The 17,456-nt window shown below is 35.9% G+C and overlaps 1 protein-coding gene across 1 annotated transcript in view; it reads left to right on the top strand.

Annotated features, from left to right (window-relative positions):
- CNBD1 (cyclic nucleotide binding domain containing 1) overlaps positions 1 to 17,456 on the top strand; it is a 385,468-nt gene that overhangs the window by 260,837 nt on the left and 107,175 nt on the right. Inside the window, exon 6 of the mRNA XM_046007793.1 lies at positions 14,723 to 14,913. Within this exon, the coding sequence (XP_045863749.1) occupies positions 14,723 to 14,913 (191 nt within the window). The remainder of the gene's footprint in view (positions 1 to 14,722; positions 14,914 to 17,456) is intronic.

The following is a 17,456-nucleotide window of genomic DNA, read 5'->3' as shown; positions in this document are numbered from 1 at the left end:
ACAAGAGACTCATATCCAGATTATGAAGAACACAGCTCAATAATAAAAAGGCAATTAACCAAATTGAAAAATGAGCAAATTATTTGAACAGGTACATTTCAAAAGATTATATACAAATAGCCAATAACCATATTAAAGTGACCAGTATCATTAGTCATTAGAGGATTGTAAATCAATCTATATACCACTCCCTTCCCATTAGGATGATTTAAGTATGAAAAACAGATAATCATAAGCATTAAGATTTAGGCAAATTGAAACTCTCACACATTTATGATGGGATAGTAAAATGGTGAAGCTACTCTGGAAAATATTTTGGCAACTCCTCAAATGTTAAACATAAAGTTAGCATTTGACTGAGCAAGTCTACTCAGATATACCAGAAAAATGAAAACTTACATTCATTCAAACTTGTACACAAATGTCCGCAGAGATTTATTCACAATATCCCCCAAATGGAAACAGCCCAGATTTCCAACAAAAGATGAATGAATTTTTAAAAATGTGCTATATCTTCATAATGGAATATTGTTTGGCAGTACTAGGGAAAAAAGTACATGTTACGATCTGGATGAATCTTGAAAACATTATGCTAAATGAAAGAAACTAGTTACAAAAGATGCATATTTATAATTTCATTGATAAGAAATCTCTAGAGTAGGCAAATTTATTTGAGACAATTAGTGGTTGCCAGGAACTTGGGGGAATACGGCCTTGAGTCATGACTGCTGATGAGTATGAATTCCCTTTGGGGATGATGAAAATATTCTAACATTAGATTATGATGCTGACTCGTTGAATATACTAAAAAAAAAAAAAAACCCTATGGACTGTGTATTTTAAAAAGTGAATCTTGGGGTGCCTGGGTGGCTCAGTGGGTTAAGACGCTGCCTTCGGCTCAGGTCATAATCCCAGGGTCCTGAGATTGAGCCCCATGTCGGATTCTCTGCTCAGCAGGGAGCCTGCTTCCCTTCCTCTCTCTCTTCCTGTCTCTCTGCCTACTTGTGATATCTGTCAAATAAATAAAATCTTTAAAATAAATAAAATAAAAATAAAAAGTGAGTCTCATGGAATTTGAATTTTATCTCAATAAAGTCATTTTAAAACTCAAAGTAAGGGGTGCCTGGGTGGCTCAGTCTGTTAAGCATAGGACTTTGGTTTTAGCTTAGGTCATGATCTCTCAGGGTCATGAGACTAAGTCCTGCATCAGGCTCCACACAAGCCTGCTTTCTGTTTCCTTAGATTTACCTATTTCAGAAAATTCATATGAATAGAATCATATAATATGTGACCTTTTGTGTCTGGCTTCTTTCACATCACATGTTTTTGTGGTTCATCTACATTGTATCATGTACTTCATTCTTTCTGTGGCTGTAAGGTATAAGCTATTTTTTAAAGTACCTTTTTCTTTAAACAATCAGAAACCACTGGACACCACTAATACCTTAATACATGCCAGCACCTGGAAATCCCTGAAATTTGAAGTCAATAAATCTTAATAAATGTTTAACCTTAAAAATATGAAGAATAAACAAACAGAAATGAGTTTTCTGAGGAAATAGACGTGTGAAAATTTAAAGACTTCAAAATGCCAGCATGTATTGAGTATTTCCTGTAGGACACTACACAGAGGCTAAATGACTTCTGAAATAAGTTATCCCCGTGTTTTCTTTCCCCACCACAGGAAGCAGCTCTGTGCAGCATATCTGGGGGAATACTGCCATAGGAGAAAAAAACTTCTTTCTTATTAGCTTTTAAAAATACCTTATATTAGAATAATAATGTTTCATGATATGTAAATTCCTTCTACCATTAATTATTTGAGAGAGATATCTTAGCTTTGTAGCTTTATAGGACTATCCCTTTATTGTGTTTGAAGACTGAAATTCAGCTTTACTAGTTTAACTCTAGCATAGGGTTGAACCAGGGCTTTTGATCCTGAAGCCAACCTTTTGTATTCTCTTGCCTTTGCTGGCTCTTCAAGCAAAAATAAAATAAAGTAAAATTAAATTAAATCAAAGTAAAGTAAAATAAAATAAAATAAAAAATCCCTTCAGTAATTAAACTCCTGCAATTCTGCAATATCAAGAAACTTTTTTAATGCATATCATCAATAAGCCTTCACAAAGGCAGTATGTATCATTAACTGATACACTTTTTTTATGGATAATCTAGAGTCTGCCCACATGATGGATCACAGAAAGCAGTCTTCCTTTTCTGATCTTTCCTAGTGTGAAAACAGTTCTGCATGGTGATGCTCTTATCTACTATTGGAATGGTTCTTGATGTGATATGTCCTTTTCATGGCACTGGCCTGGATTTAATGTTTAATGTAAATTTTTATCTTTAAAGTTCTATAAAATATACTGTGACATTTTGTAAAATTGATACCAATAAAATGGTTAAGATGGCTTTTAGTAGTAAAGGAAAATAATACAGAAATATTTCTTTAAGTTTATTTTTAAACTTAAAATAGAACATTGAAAAATGTGATTATAGGGAAGGTAATGGTAGTTTTCATAAGCCAGAAGTTAGAAAAAACATGTAAAATGATAAAAGTTACTTAAGTGATATATTGGCCCCAATCTTTGTATTTTGAAGAGGAAATGAGTCAAATTATCAGTCAGTTTTATATCCATAATTTTTGCCATGAATTTTAAAAAATTACTAAAATTGATCCATTTAGGATTAGAATATTGTTTTAAAATTGACTAAAATTGATCCATTTAGGATTAGAATGTGGTTTAGCTTAATGTTAGGGAGCACAGTGAAAATTTCAGAAAAAGAATATTTTTTTTTATTCGTTTATTTGTTTATTTACAGCATAACAGTGTTCATTGTTTTGGCATCACACCCAGTGCTCCATGCAGTACATGCCCTCCCTATTACCCACCACCTGGTTCCTCAACCTCCCCCCACCCCGCCCCTTCAAAACCCTCTGGTTGTTTTTCAGCGTCCATAGTCTCTCATGGTTCATCTCCCCTTCCAGTTTCCTTCAACTCCCTCTCCTCTCCATCTCCCCATGTCCTCCATGTTATTTGTTATGCTCCACAAATAAGTGAGACCATATGATACCTGACTCTCTCTGCTTGACTTATTTCGCTCAGCATAATTTCTTCCAGTCCCGTCCATGTTGCTACAAAAGTTGGGTATTCATCCTTTCTGATGGAGGCATAATACTCCATCGTGTATATGGACCACATCTTCCTTATCCATTCATCCGTTGAAGGGCATCTTGGTTCTTTCCACAGTTTGGCGACCGTAGCCATTGCTGCAATAAACATTGGAGTACAGATGGCCCTTCTTTTCACTACATCTGTATCTTTGGGGTAATTACCCAGCAGTGCAATTGCAGGGTCATAGGGAAGCTCTATTCTTAATTTCTTGAGGAATCTCCACACTGTTCTCCAAAGTGGCTGCACTAACTTGCATTCCCACCGACAGTGTAAGAGGGTTCCCCTTTCTCCACATCCTCTTCAACACACGTTGTTTCCTGTCTTGCTAATTTTGGCCATTCTAACTGGTGTCAGGTGGTATCTCAATGTGGTTTTAATTTGAATCTCCCTGATGGCTAGTGATGATGAACATTTTTTCATGTGTCTGATAGCCATTTGTATGTCTTTGTTGGAGAAGTGTCTGTTCATATCTTCTGCCCATTTTTTGATATGATTATCTGTTTTGGGTGTGTTGAGTTTGAGAAGTTCTTTATAGATCCTGGATATCAACCTTTTGTCTATACTGTCATTTGCAAATATCTTCTCCCATTCCGTGGGTTGCCTTTTTGTTTTGTTGACTGTTTCCTTTGCTGTGCAGAAGCTTTTGATCTTGATGAAGTCCCAAAAGTTCATTTTTGCTTTTGTTTCCTTGGCCTTTGGAGACATATCTTGAAAGAAGTTGCTGTGGCTGATATCGAAGAGGTTACTATCTACGTTCTCCTCTAGGATTCCGATAGACTCCTGTCTCACGTTGAGGTCTTTTATCCATTTCGAGTTTATCTTTGTGTACGGTGTAAGAGAATGGTCGAGTTTCATTTTTCTACATATCGCTGTCCAGTTTTCCCAGCACCATTTATTGAAGAGACTGTCTTTTTTCCATTGAATATTTTTTCCTGTTTTGTCGAAGATTATTTCACCATAGAGTTGAGGGTCCATATCTGGGCTCTCCACTCTATTCCACTGGTCTATGTGTCTGTTTTTATGCCAGTACCACGCTGTCTTGGTGATCACAGCTTTGTAGTAAAGCTTGAAATCGGGTAACGTGATGCCGCCAGTTTCAACATTTCCTTAGCAATTCGGGGTCTCTTCTGATTCCATACAAATTTTAGGATTATTTGCTCCAGCTCTTTGAAAAATACTGGTGGAATTTTGATCGGAATGGCATTAAAAGTATAGATTGCTCTAGGCAGTATAGACATTTTAACAATGTTTATTCTTCCAATCCAAGAGCATGGAACAGTCTTCCATCTTTTTGTGTCTTCTTCAATTTCTTTCATGAGTGGTCTGTAGTTCCTCAAGTACAGGTCCTTTATCTCTTTGGTTAGGTTTATTCCCAGGTATCTTATGGTTCTTGATGTTATAGTAAATGGAATCGATTCTCTAATTTGCCTTTCTGTATTTTCATTGTTAGTGTACAAGAAAGCCACTGATTTCTGTACATTGACTTTGTATCCTGCCACGTTACTGAATTGCTGTATGAGTATTAGTAGTTTGGGGGTGGAGTCTTTGGGGTTTTCCATATAAAGAATCATGTCATCTGCGAAGAGAGAGAGTTTGACTTCTTCCTTGCCAATTTGGATACCTTTTATTTCTCTTTGTTGTCTGATTGCCGTTGCTAGAACTTCTAATACTATGTTGAACAAGAGTGGTGAGAGGGGGCATCCTTGTCATGTTCCTGATCTCAACGGGAAGGCTGCAAGCTTTTTCCCATTGAGGATGATATTTGCTGTGGGTCTTTCATAGATAGATTTTATGAAGTTCAGGAATGTTCCCTCTATCCCTATACTTTGAAGCATTTTCATCAGGAACGGATGCTGGATTTTGTCAAATGCTTTTTCTACATCAATTGAGAGGACCATGTGGTTCTTCTCTCTTCTCTTATTGATGTGTTCTATCACACTGATTGATTTGCAAATGTTGAACCAACCTTGCAACCCAGGGATGAATCCCACCTGGTCATGGTGGATAATCTTTTTAATGTGCTGCTGGATCCTGTTTGCTAGGATCTTGTTAAGAATCTTTGCATCCATATTCATCAGTGATATTGGTCTGAAATTCTCCTTTTTGGTAGGGTCTTTGCCTGGTTTGGGGATCAGGGTAATGCTGGCTTCATAAAAAGAGTCTGGAAGTTTTCCTTCTGCTTCAATTTTTTGGAACAGCTTCAGGAGAATTGGTGTTATTTCTTCTTTGAAAGTTTGGTAGAATTCCCCAGGGAATCCGTCAGGTCCTGGGCTCTTGTTTTTTGGGAGGTTTTTGATCACTGCTTCAATCTCATTACTAGATATCAGTCTATTCAGGTTATCAATTTCTTCCTGGTTCAATTTGGGGAGTTTGTAGTTTTCCAGGAATGCATCCATTTCATCTAGGTTGCTTAGCTTATTGGCATGTAACTGTTGGTAATAATTTCTGATGATTGTTTCTATTTCCTTGGTGTTAGTTGTGATCTCTCCCTTTTCATTCATAATTTTATTAATTTGGGCTTTCTCTCTTTTCTTTTGGATTAGTGTGGCCAATGGTTTATTAATCTTATTGATTCTTTCAAAAAACCAGCTTCTAGTTTCATTGATACGTTCTACTGTATCTCTCGTTTCTACCTCATTGATCTCTGCTCTAATCTTGATTATTTCCCTTCTTATGTGTGGAGTTGGTTTGATTTGTTGTTGATTCTCCAGTTCTTTAAGGTGTAGAGACAGCTGGTGTATTCTGGATTTTTCAATGTTTTTGAGGGAGGCTTGGATGGCTATGTATTTCCCCCTTAGAACCGCCTTTGCTGTATCCCATAGGTTTTGGACCGAAGTGTCTTCATTCTCATTGGTTTCCATGAATTGTTTAAGTTCATCTTTGATCTCCTGGTTGATCCAAGCATTCTTTTTTTTTTTCCCATTTTATTTATTTTTTCAGTGTAACAGTATTCATTCTTTTTGCACAACACCCAGTGCTCCATGCAAAACGTGCCCTCCCCATTACCCACCACCTGTTCCCCCAACCTCCCACCCCTGACCCTTCAAAACCCTCAGGTTGCCCCAACCTCCCACCCCTGACCCTTCAAAACCCTCAGGTTGTTTTTCAGAGTCCATAGTCTCTTATGGTTCGCCTCGCCTCCCCAATGTCCATAGCCCGCTCCCCCTCTCCCAATCCCACCTCCCCCCAGCAACCCCCAGTTTGTTTTGTGAGATTAAGAGTCATTTATGGTTTGTCTCCCTCCCAATCCCATCTTGTTTCATTTATTCTTCTCCTATCCCCCTACCCCCCCATGTTGCTTCTCCATGTCCTCATATCAGGGAGATCATATGATAGTTGTCTTTCTCCGATTGACTTATTTCACTAAGCATGATACGCTCTAGCTCCATCCACGTCGTCGCAAATGGCAAGATTTCATTTCTTTTGATGGCTGCATAGTATCCAAGCATTCTTAAGCAAGGTGGTCTTTAGCTTCCAGGTGTTTGAGTTCCTTCTGAACTTTTCCTTGTGATTGAGTTCCAGTTTCAAAGCACTGTGATCTGAGAATATGCAGGGAATAATGTCAGTCTTTTGGTATCAGTTGAGTCCTGCTTTGTGACCCAGTATGTGGTCTATTCTGGAGAAGGTTCCAAGTGCACTTGAGAAGAATGAGTATTCTGTTGTTTTAGGGTGGAATGTTCTGTATACGTCGATGAGGTCCATCTGGTCCAATGTTTCATTCAATGCTCTTATTTCAGAAAAAGAATATTTTGAATCATTATGTACTTTTTTTTTTTTTGAATAAATGAAACAAGATGGGATTGGGAGGGAGACAAACCATAAATGACTCTTAATCTCACAAAACAAACTGGGGGTTGCTGGGGGGAGGTGGGATTGGGAGAGGGGGAGCGGGCTATGGACATTGGGGAGGGGAGGCGAACCATAAGAGACTATGGACTCTGAAAAACAACCTGAGGGTTTTGAAGGATCAGGGGTGGGAGGTTGGGGGAACAGGTGGTGGGTAATGGGGAGGGCACGTTTTGCATGGAGCACTGGGTGTTGTGCAAAAAGAATGAATACTGTTATGCTGAAAAAATAAATAAAATGGAAAAAAAAAAGAATCATTATGTACTTTAATCAAGATTTAAGCTAGATTATAATTATGTACTTTAATCAAGGTTAAGCTAGAATATAATTTGGGGTACATGATGTTTCATAAAATTGTTGGTATATTTTAAAGTAGAAATTTATAATCAATTGTATTTGATATGTAGCCACAAAGTTTTTAAATGTCAATGTATGAAGTGATTTATATATTATATTCATTGGAGACAATAGAAATAATGACATTAATAGACAACTTTTCATGATATTTAATTATTATTAGAAAGAATCTCCCTGGATAAGCCAATAATTCTAAAGCTCAAATTATGAATTATATAGATTTCTTTAAAGATTAACTGACTTTTATTAACAACAATGAACAAAAAATTGACCTTGCTATGCAGGGATATATTTTAAAAATCAGTGGAAAATCCATCTGGACGTTATATTTCTTAAGAGAAGATATTTTTTAAAACCCTTACTGAGACGTTTTTTCTTTGTTTTAATAGACCAGAACTTTTGATAACTACTTTAAAATGTTCAAATTTATGTAATTTGAGGTCAGAAAGAACACATTCTTTGTGTGTTGTAGATGCTTCCATTTATTTTTAGAGGTAAAAAATTTCTTAATTTACCACCTGCATACCTCTAGGCAATATACCATAACACACTCTTTAGGCATGATTTGGTCTCAAGTTCTTTAGCTTCCCAAGCTATCTTTTGATCTTCCCATGTAGAAATGATTTTTTACCTTTAGATTACTCTGGTTATAACCTGGTACAAGATATTTTATTATTTATTTTATTTTTTTTAAAAGATTTTATTTATTTATTTGAAAGACAGAAATTACAAGTAGGCGGAGAGGCAGGCAGAGAGAGAGAAGAGGAAGCAGGCTCCCCTTGGAGCAGAGAGCCCAATGCGGGGCTCGATCCCAGGACCCTGGGATCATGACCTGAGCTGAAGGCAGAGGCTTTAACCCACTGAGCCACCCAGGCGCCCCCAAGATATTTTAAATAATGTGTTTTGTGAAAAATTTAGCTGTGTTTACAGTACATTGTTTTCTTTTTTTGAGAACTCCCAGGAAATTCAGTGGTATTGAGACTTCCAGTCAAGTCAATTTTAAAAAATCTCTTGTAGTTGCTAAACTACAGGTAACTAATAATATTAAAATTTCTTTTAAAGTAAGGAAAATGGAGTAAAAATAATATATTCCTGCCTCCATCTTGTTTTTCCTTGTTCCATTTCCTTACTAAATTTTAAAACAATATTGTAGGGGTGCCTGGGTGGTTCAGTCTGTTAAGCATCTGCCTTTGGCTCAGGTCCTGATCCCAGAGTCCTAAGATCCAGTCCCACATCAGGCGCCTTGCTCAGCAGGGAGCCTTCTTCTCCCTCTGCCTGCTCAGGACCCTGGGATCATGACCTGAACTGAAGGCAGATGCTTAATGAACTGAGCCACTCAGGTGCCCCAGCCTTGGTCTTAATATAGCATGTTATGGATATGAACAAGCAATTTGAAATATGGAATTTTCTTGTTTTTTTTTTTTAAGAAGATCTAAGTAAAAATATCAAATAATGTTTTAAGGTTATTAAAAACAATCAACAATTTGTGAAATTATAAATTCTCCCTTTATGAAATCTCTACAAATATTGGACAGGAAGTGTCAGTATTAATACTATTCCAGTGGAAAATCAGTGCCTAAAATAAAATGAAATAAATTTCTCTTCATTCCTGCTACTTAGCTCTAGATTTATTTATTTGAGTTTTTTTTTTTAAAATCTTACAATAAATATCCAATGTTACTTGTAGATTATTTTCCACAGGTTATAGCAGTATTCAAAAAAAGGTGATGAGACATACTTCATATAACTTCTCCTGGTACCTTATGGGAAGAAAAATAGCCCAAAGAGCAAAATCCCATCTCCAAACATACCTTAATATAATAAAAGTTGTGAAAAATTATTAATTGCTTTTGTTATGTTATCTCTGGGACCATTTAGACCTTATAATATGAGAATTCCATGAATAAAACCATCTTGCTTAAAAGTCACATAACTTTCTGGTATTTTCCTAAGTTCCCACCTAATGGTCTGAGAAGAAACTAGGCCACCCAGGAATTTTGTCTTATTTCTCAATAGACAGAATTCTAAGGAAAAAATGAGTTGTTCCCCAAATGTTTTAAAAGATTCTTTGGAGAGAAATACAATAAGGACAATTAATTTTTTGTTCATTCTAGTATTTGCTAAATGCCTAAAGTAATCCAGGCAATATGCTCTGGGCTGGAGATACTGAGAGCAAAGTTAGAAATCCTTCTCCAAGAGGTTAGAATCTGTTGGCAGACACTGAAAACACAGTGTCATGACAGGAATTCTTTGAAAAAAGGTCACAAAGGAGGGGCGTTAATTAGTATGGATGGCAGCAAGGCAGAGGTCAGGCAAAAGCTTCCCTGGTAAATAGATAACACTTAAACTCAATTTTACAGGCCAAGTAAGAATTATACAGGTAACAATATGACTTTATTCATCCAATTATAGTTCTTTGAAACATTTAAATCCTTTTAAAATGGTTGATTTTAGCTTAACCAGAGACCAGGAAACTCTTAGTCAGGAATTCACAAACATGTTTCCTTTAATCAAACTTCATATTTGGCCTTTGACCTTTTGAAAACTCAGTACCAAAATGAGTAAACGTTCCATTATTAGTATTCTCAGTTCCTTTTGAATGCCTTTTGTTCAGCAAATTCAAGTGTGGTTAAAAGATATTTTAAGACATTAGTTCCGTCCTATACAAGGAAATTTCTTCAAGCCCTTATGAAAATATGTTTGTGTTTTTGTTTGTTTGGGTTTTTTTTTTTTTGTCTTTTCATGTCATGGAGTTTGGCTAGATAAATAATAATATGAAACTAATTCTTAACCAACTTGATTTTATTGAATTCTTTTACTTTTGCAAGACCTGGGAATCAAGATTTAAAGCCATTTTGATCTGTATTTTAATTCTTATAGTCAAATTTTTCTTAGATGCTTAGAGTGCTTTTATTTCTTTAAAAGTTATATAATGTAATTTTGTGTATTTTGAAAATTTGAATAAGGAGCCTGTGTTATAGGTTCCTTCTCATTGCTTATGAATTTCAAAAGTTTGTATTTATCTTACATTGTTAATAAATATATTTTTGTCACAATTCATAAGTTTAACACACTTTGTGATTTTTAAGTAATATTTCAATTGTTATTTGAAAGCTTGACTCTATTGCATTTTTTCTTCTAGACCTTTTTTAATTGTGTGTATATCATTTATCTATATATTTGAGGACCAGTTTCAGATGTTACGTGCATTCTGGGAATTTTCTGTTATCTTTTAAAAGATTTTAAAAATTTGACAGAAAGAAAAAGAGGGAGAGAGGGAGAGCACAAGCAAGGGGAGCAGCAGGCAGAGGGAGAAGCATGCTCCCTGCTGAGCAACAAGCTGGATGCAGGACTTGATTCCAGGACTCTAGGATCATGACCTGAGCCAAAGGCAGACACTTAACTGAGCCACCTAGGCAACCCAAATACAATCATTGTCTTTATATATAAGGGAGAGTTAGCAGCTTCCAGAATAGCTTAATTTGACTTATTTTTTGTGAGTTATAATTTGAGGGTTGATAAAATATTTTCTGGCATGAATCTCAAATTCAACTCCCCTGCTAATTAGTTTAACTCCTTAAAGGCCTCCTTAATATTACAGATATTTTTTGAATATAAATGTGAAAATTAATGCATTGTAAGTAGAGATTATTTAATCATATTCACTGTCACCAGGCCAAACCCTGAATAAAAAGGAAGGTTTTCTTCAGAGCACCAGAAGAGTCATGTCCATCAGTAAGGCAAACCTGTGTTATGGTTAGAGTCAAGTGAAATTACAACAATATTCACAGAAATTGTGTTCAGTTGTGAGTAATAGAGAGCTAAATGACACCAGTTTACAAAAATTTCAGAATTTATTTATGTTACATAATGAGAAGTCACAAGATAGATTTAAAGTTATCAGGGTGAATATCCTGAGGTTCTCCTTGCCATTTCCTTTTAGAAACAAGATGCTTCTCCAGCTCTAACATATCTTTGTTTTGGTATCTAGGAAGGAGTGATATGCATATTTGGAAAGCAAAAATTCTCCCAATGTTTTGTTAATCAGAATCGAGTCACAGAGCCATGCATGCAAGAGTATTGGCAAATGTAATATTTAAACTGGCACAGGCAACACCTGATAAAAGACCTCAATGTGAGACAGGAATCCATCAGAATCCTAGAGGAGAACATAGGCAGTAACCTCTTTGATATAAGCCACAGCAACTTCTTTCAAGATACGTCTCCAAAGGCAAAGGAAACAAAAGCGAAAATGAACTTTTGGGACTCCATCAAGATCAAAAGTTTCTGCACAGCAAAGGAAACAATCAACAAAACAAAGAGGAAACCCACGGAATGGGAGAAGATATTTGCAAATGACAGTACAGACAAAGGTTGATATCCAGGATCTATAAAGAACTCCTCAAACTCAACACACACAAAACACAAAAAATGGGCAGAATATATGAACAGACACTTCTCCAATGAAGACATACAAATGGCTATCAGACACATGAAAAAATGCTCATCATCACTAGCCATCAGGGAGATTCAAATTAAAACCACATTGAGATATCACCTTACACCAGTTAGTATGGCCAAAATTAGCAAGACAGGAAAACAACATGTGTTGGAGAGGATGTGGAGAAAGGGGAACCCTCTTCCACTGTTGGTGGGAATGCAAGTTGGTGCAGCCACTTTGGAGAACAGTGTGGAGATTCCTCAAGAAATTAAAAATAGAGCTTCCCTATGACCCTGCAATTGCACTTCTGGATATTTACCCCAAAGATATAGATGTAGTGAAAAGAAGGGCCATCTGTACCCAATGTTTATAGCAGCAATGGCCACGGTCGCCAAACTGTGGAAAGAACCAAGATGCCCTTCAACAGATGAATGGATAAGGAAGATGTGGTCCATATACACTATGGAGTATTATGCCTCCATCAGAAAGGATGCATACCCAACTTTTGTAGCAACATGGACGGGACTGGAAGAGATTATGCTGAGCGAAATAAGTCAAGCAGAGAGAGTCAAGTCTCATATGTTTTCACTTATTTGTGGAGCATAAGAAATAACATGGAGGACATGGGGAGATGGAGAGGAGAAGGGAGTAGAGGGAAATTAGAAGGGGAGATGAACCATGAGAGACTATGGACACTGAAAAACAACCTGAGGGTTTTGAAGGGGCGGGGGGTGGGATGATGGTGAACCAGCTGGAGGGTAATAGGGAGGGTACGTATTTCATGGAGCACTGGGTGTGATGCAAAAACAACGAATACTCTTATGCTGAAAATAAATTTAAAAAAAAACTGTGGTTTTGTTAGTAAAGGAAAAGACTATTCCTATTGGGTAAGCAACTAGGGGCCCTTGGAATAAAATTATTTCACACAATGTAGCTCTTTCTACAATTTTTATTCTATGCTAAGAAATGCCAGTTAAATCTATACAAAAACAGGGGTGCCTGGGTGGCTCAGTGAGTTAAAGCCTCTGCCTTCGGCTCAGGTCATGATCCCAGGGTTCTGGGATCAAGCCCTGCATGGGGCTCTCTGCTCAGCGGGGAGCCTGCTTTCCCCTCTTTCTCTGCCTGCCTTTCCACCTACTTGTGATCTCTGTCAAATAAACACATAAAATCTTTTAAAAAAATCTATACAAAACAGAATACAAATTTATTTATCAGAATACACATTTCACCCAAGTGCTTTTTTCACCTATGTAATTGGTCAAAATCATTAATACTCTTGCAAAATTTTATTACCTTTTACCTTTACAGTGTTCTTTCTACAATGTAGTTCTCATACAGCTCATCTGATAGCTATTTAAAAGCAATGTTTCTACAGTGCTTTCACCACATAGATTAGATGTTTAGTAAGAAGTGATATTGTGCTATCCAGAAAGGGATCTATTTTAAGCTCAGGCATTCAAGCAAACACAACCCTTGCTTTAAAGAAGACTGAAAATCACTATCCTATAGTCACTGTGTACAGATGATTATCAAGAAAGCCCCACTAATAAAGCACTCATTTAGAAAAAAGCAGAGAAGGCAAGCAGTTAGGAAAAAGAAAAAAAAAAAACCCAAAACCTACAATTGTTCCTAAAAATCAATTTGTAAAGTTTCTATTTATCACAAGATAATAAGTAAAATTTAAGAAAAGTCCTTCTCACAACACTTGAATAATTTGCTCTAATCCTATAAAATAATGTAAACAATTGGAAAATGACATAATCCAGTCCTATGCTCTGCTTCTTTAATAGGTCAGGCTTCAGAAGAACTAGAACAGATTTAAGTCGCATTCAAAATGCTCACAACTGAGTAAACCAAACTGACAGGAGCATAGTTAAACTTTAGGAAAATTATGGAGAGTTACAATGTGGAGTAAAAGAAATACTGGAAAAACTTTTCTTTCTAATAATGATCTCTCTTTCTAAACCAGTGTCTATGAGCAATCATCATCATATCCAGAGGAAAGACAAACAAAAATTTATATATATATATAGTTACTTATATAAAATAAGCAAAATTGCATTTTTTTTTCTTCATTTTATTTATTTTTTCAGTGTAACAGTATTCATTCTTTTTGCACAATACCCAGTGCTCCATGCAAAACGTGCCCTCCCCATTACCCACCACCTGTTCCCCCAACCTCCCACCCCTGACCCTTCAAAACCCTCAGGTTGCCCCAACCTCCCACCCCTGACCCTTCAAAACCCTCAGGTTGTTTTTCAGAGTCCATAGTCTCTTATGGTTCGCCTCGCCTCCCCAGTGTCCATAGCCCACTCCCCCTCTCCCAATCCCACCTCCCCCCAGCAACCCCCAGTTTGTTTTGTGAGATTAAGAGTCATTTATGGTTTGTCTCCCTCCCAATCCCATCTTGTTTCATTTACTCTTCTCCTAAATTGCATTTTTGAGGGGAAGATAACATTTTAAAAAATTCAAAGAATTTTATGATCCTATTTTTATTAAAATATCTTAAATCTATTAATTGTAACATGTTACCATGATTCTTTTTCTAGAATCTATCATTTCCATAAGAGGATTGATTATTATAATCATCAGAAAAGAATTCTCCAAATATGGAGACATGTTTTTACTATTCTTTTTTGAGTATAGTATTTGAGTATAGTGTTTTTTATTTTTATTTACTATTCTTTTTTGAGTATAGTATTTGAGTATAGTGGTTTTTATTCTTATTTGAGTAAATTATTTGTGAATGCCTAACTGCTACATTAGAGTTCTCATTGCATAAACTAAGAGAAATCTACTAAAAGCAAAGCAACTGTAATATATGTTGTGGTCATGTCTATATCAAAAAGCCTGGGAAAAAAGGCAACAGTATAGCTTTTTTTTTGGTTTTGTTTTGTTTCAGTGGTTGGAAATGATGGATTTTATATAATACTGAAAGGTTCAGCTAGACCTCAAACAAAGGTACATAGCAATCTGATTGAAAAAAATGAGTCAACAGCTTCTTTCATACCTCAGCGTTTCCAAGGATTTGTCAATGAAGACTTCAAAAACTTTATGCTTGCTGAGATGCACCCACCTTCATGTGATGTAAAAGTAAGAAATGAGTTTTTGCTTTTTCTGTAAACAACAAAGTATCATTATTATAAAACTTGATCTCTTTTAGATATTTAAATCCAAGTATCTTCAGTGAATTTTTAAGTATTAAAGATAATATATCTTTTAAAAATGAAAATTATACTATTAATATTGAACTTGAGATTTGTTTAAGAAATTTTAATGAGGGATGCCTTCAACAACATACCACCCACTGGCAGGGATTATATAGTGTATTTGATAACTAGGACAAAGCCAATGTGGTTGGATCACCGAATGAGGAAGAAGGGTAGTTTGAGATAAGGGAGAGGGAACAGATGGTTTGAGGAGAGGAAAACAGAGGACAGATCATGAAAGGTCTTTTTGACAAATTAAGAATACATGCTTATCCCGTTAATCTCAAGAGCAAAGCTAAGGTGATCAAGGGATTGATTCCTTTACAGTCGGAAGGTTTTACCTGAAGAAAATCCTTGGCTTGTATTTATGATTTTGACACTATCAGCCAGTCAAAAAATTAAAGTTCAATATCTTTCTGGGTCTCTGGATATTCTCCATGGAGATCAAATGTGGTCTGACTAGAACTGTGGCTAAGCGAAAGCCAATTTCAGATTTAAGGTGGTCAAGATATTCAGAGTAGAAAAGAGCCAATGAAACCAAATAAAGCCAAACTATTTATCACTATGGACTGAAGTCAAAAAACCCTGCAACATTCTCAGGTTCAAAAAGAATGAGGATGGATAAAACTATGAAAGAAAGGAAAAGATAAAAAATGATACAATATAAAAGCATATGGTTGTTGATCACATTTGAATGGGTAATGTTTCTGATCTTTCTTGATAGAGATGAAAAAGAGTACATTTGCCACTAATGGCCACATATCATGTACCTGATGCCATTTCAATATGCTTTAGAAAAAATACCGCACTTGGCACAGCAGCTATAATGAGAGCTACTTCTTGGTCCATGTAGTAGACCAAGCAGTAGTCAACTGTAATATTTCAGAATCTATTTGTTTGTTTGTTCATTTGATGAGGGCAAAACTCATGAATTAAAATGGGAATGTGATGGGACCACCACCTGTGAATTCTGTAGTGGGTCTATGAAGGTAGCACTTATCTGCCATTCTGCCTGGGATGTAGTATTTTTTTCTCCAGTTTTGTTGAGGTGTAATTGAAAAACAAAAATTGTATATAATTATCTCACATGTAAATAAAGCGAAATTATCAAAACAAGCTAGTTACCATAGTCATCATGGCACATAATTAACAATCTTTTTGAGGTGAGACCACTTAATATCTAACCTCTTAGCAAATTTCAAGCATACAGTACAGTATTGTTGACTTTAGTCACCATGCTGTACATTAGATCTGTACAATTTACTCATCTTGCATAACTGAAACTTTGAGCAATAGCTTTTCATTTCCTCTAACCCCAGCCCCTGGTAACCAACATTTTACTCTTTGCTCCTATGAGTTTGACTATTTTAGATTATACATATAAGTGAGATTCTATAAAATTGTCTTTCTATGTCTGACTGATTTCATTTAACATACTGTCCTTAAGATTTATCCATGTTATAGCAGTTGAGATCTTCTTTATGCATTCATCCATGCATAGACCTTTAAATTATTTCCATATCTTGGCTATTGTGACTAATGCTACAATGAACATGGGAATACAGATATTTCTTAGAAATCATTTCATTTCATTAGTTGTCTACACAGAAGTGAGATTGCTGGATTGTATAGTAGTTCTATTTTTAAGTATCTTGGAGAAACTCTACACTGTGTTCAATAATGGTTGTACCAATTTACATTTCTACAAGCGGTGTACAGGTGTTTTTTTTCCTCCACATCTTTGTCAATACCTTTTGTCTGTTTGGTGATAACCATTCTAAGAGGTGTAAAGTGATGACTCATTGTGGTTTTGATTTGTTTTTTCCTGGTAATTAGTGATGTTGAACACTTTTTCATATACCTGTTGGTCATTTTTATGTCTTCTTTTGAGAGAGAGAGATGGTTATTTAGATTCTTTTCTCACTTTTTAAATTGAGTCGTGCTTCTTATATATTTTGGATATATATTAACCTCATCCAGATATATGGTTTACAAATATTTTCTTCTATTCTGTAGGTTGCCTTCCACTATGTCAGTTTTTTCTTCTGCTGTGCAGAAGCTTTTTAGTTTTATGCAGTCTCACTTGTTTACTTTGCTTTTGTTCCCTGTGCTTTTGGTGTCATATCCAAAAAATCATTGCCTAAAACAAGGTCAAGAAGATTTCTGTTTTTGTCTAAGAGTTTTATGGTTTCGGGTCTTATCTTTAAATCTTTAATCCGTTTTGAGATGATATTTGTATATGATGTGAGATAAGAGTCCACGTTTATTGCTTTGCATATGGATACCTAGTTTTCCTAACATTTACTGATGAGACTGTCCTTTACTCAGTATGTTTCTTGGTACTCTTGTGGAAATCAGAAACCATAACTGTATGGATTTTTTTCTGGGATATCTATTCTGTTCCACTGGTCTACATGTCTGCTTTTA

The sequence above is a fragment of the Meles meles genome, chromosome 1 (genome assembly GCF_922984935.1).
Source record: "Meles meles chromosome 1, mMelMel3.1 paternal haplotype, whole genome shotgun sequence".
Lineage (NCBI taxonomy): Eukaryota > Metazoa > Chordata > Mammalia > Carnivora > Mustelidae > Meles > Meles meles.
The sequence above is the reverse complement of the archived record's forward strand: the minus strand, read 5'-3'. Positions and strand labels throughout refer to the sequence as shown.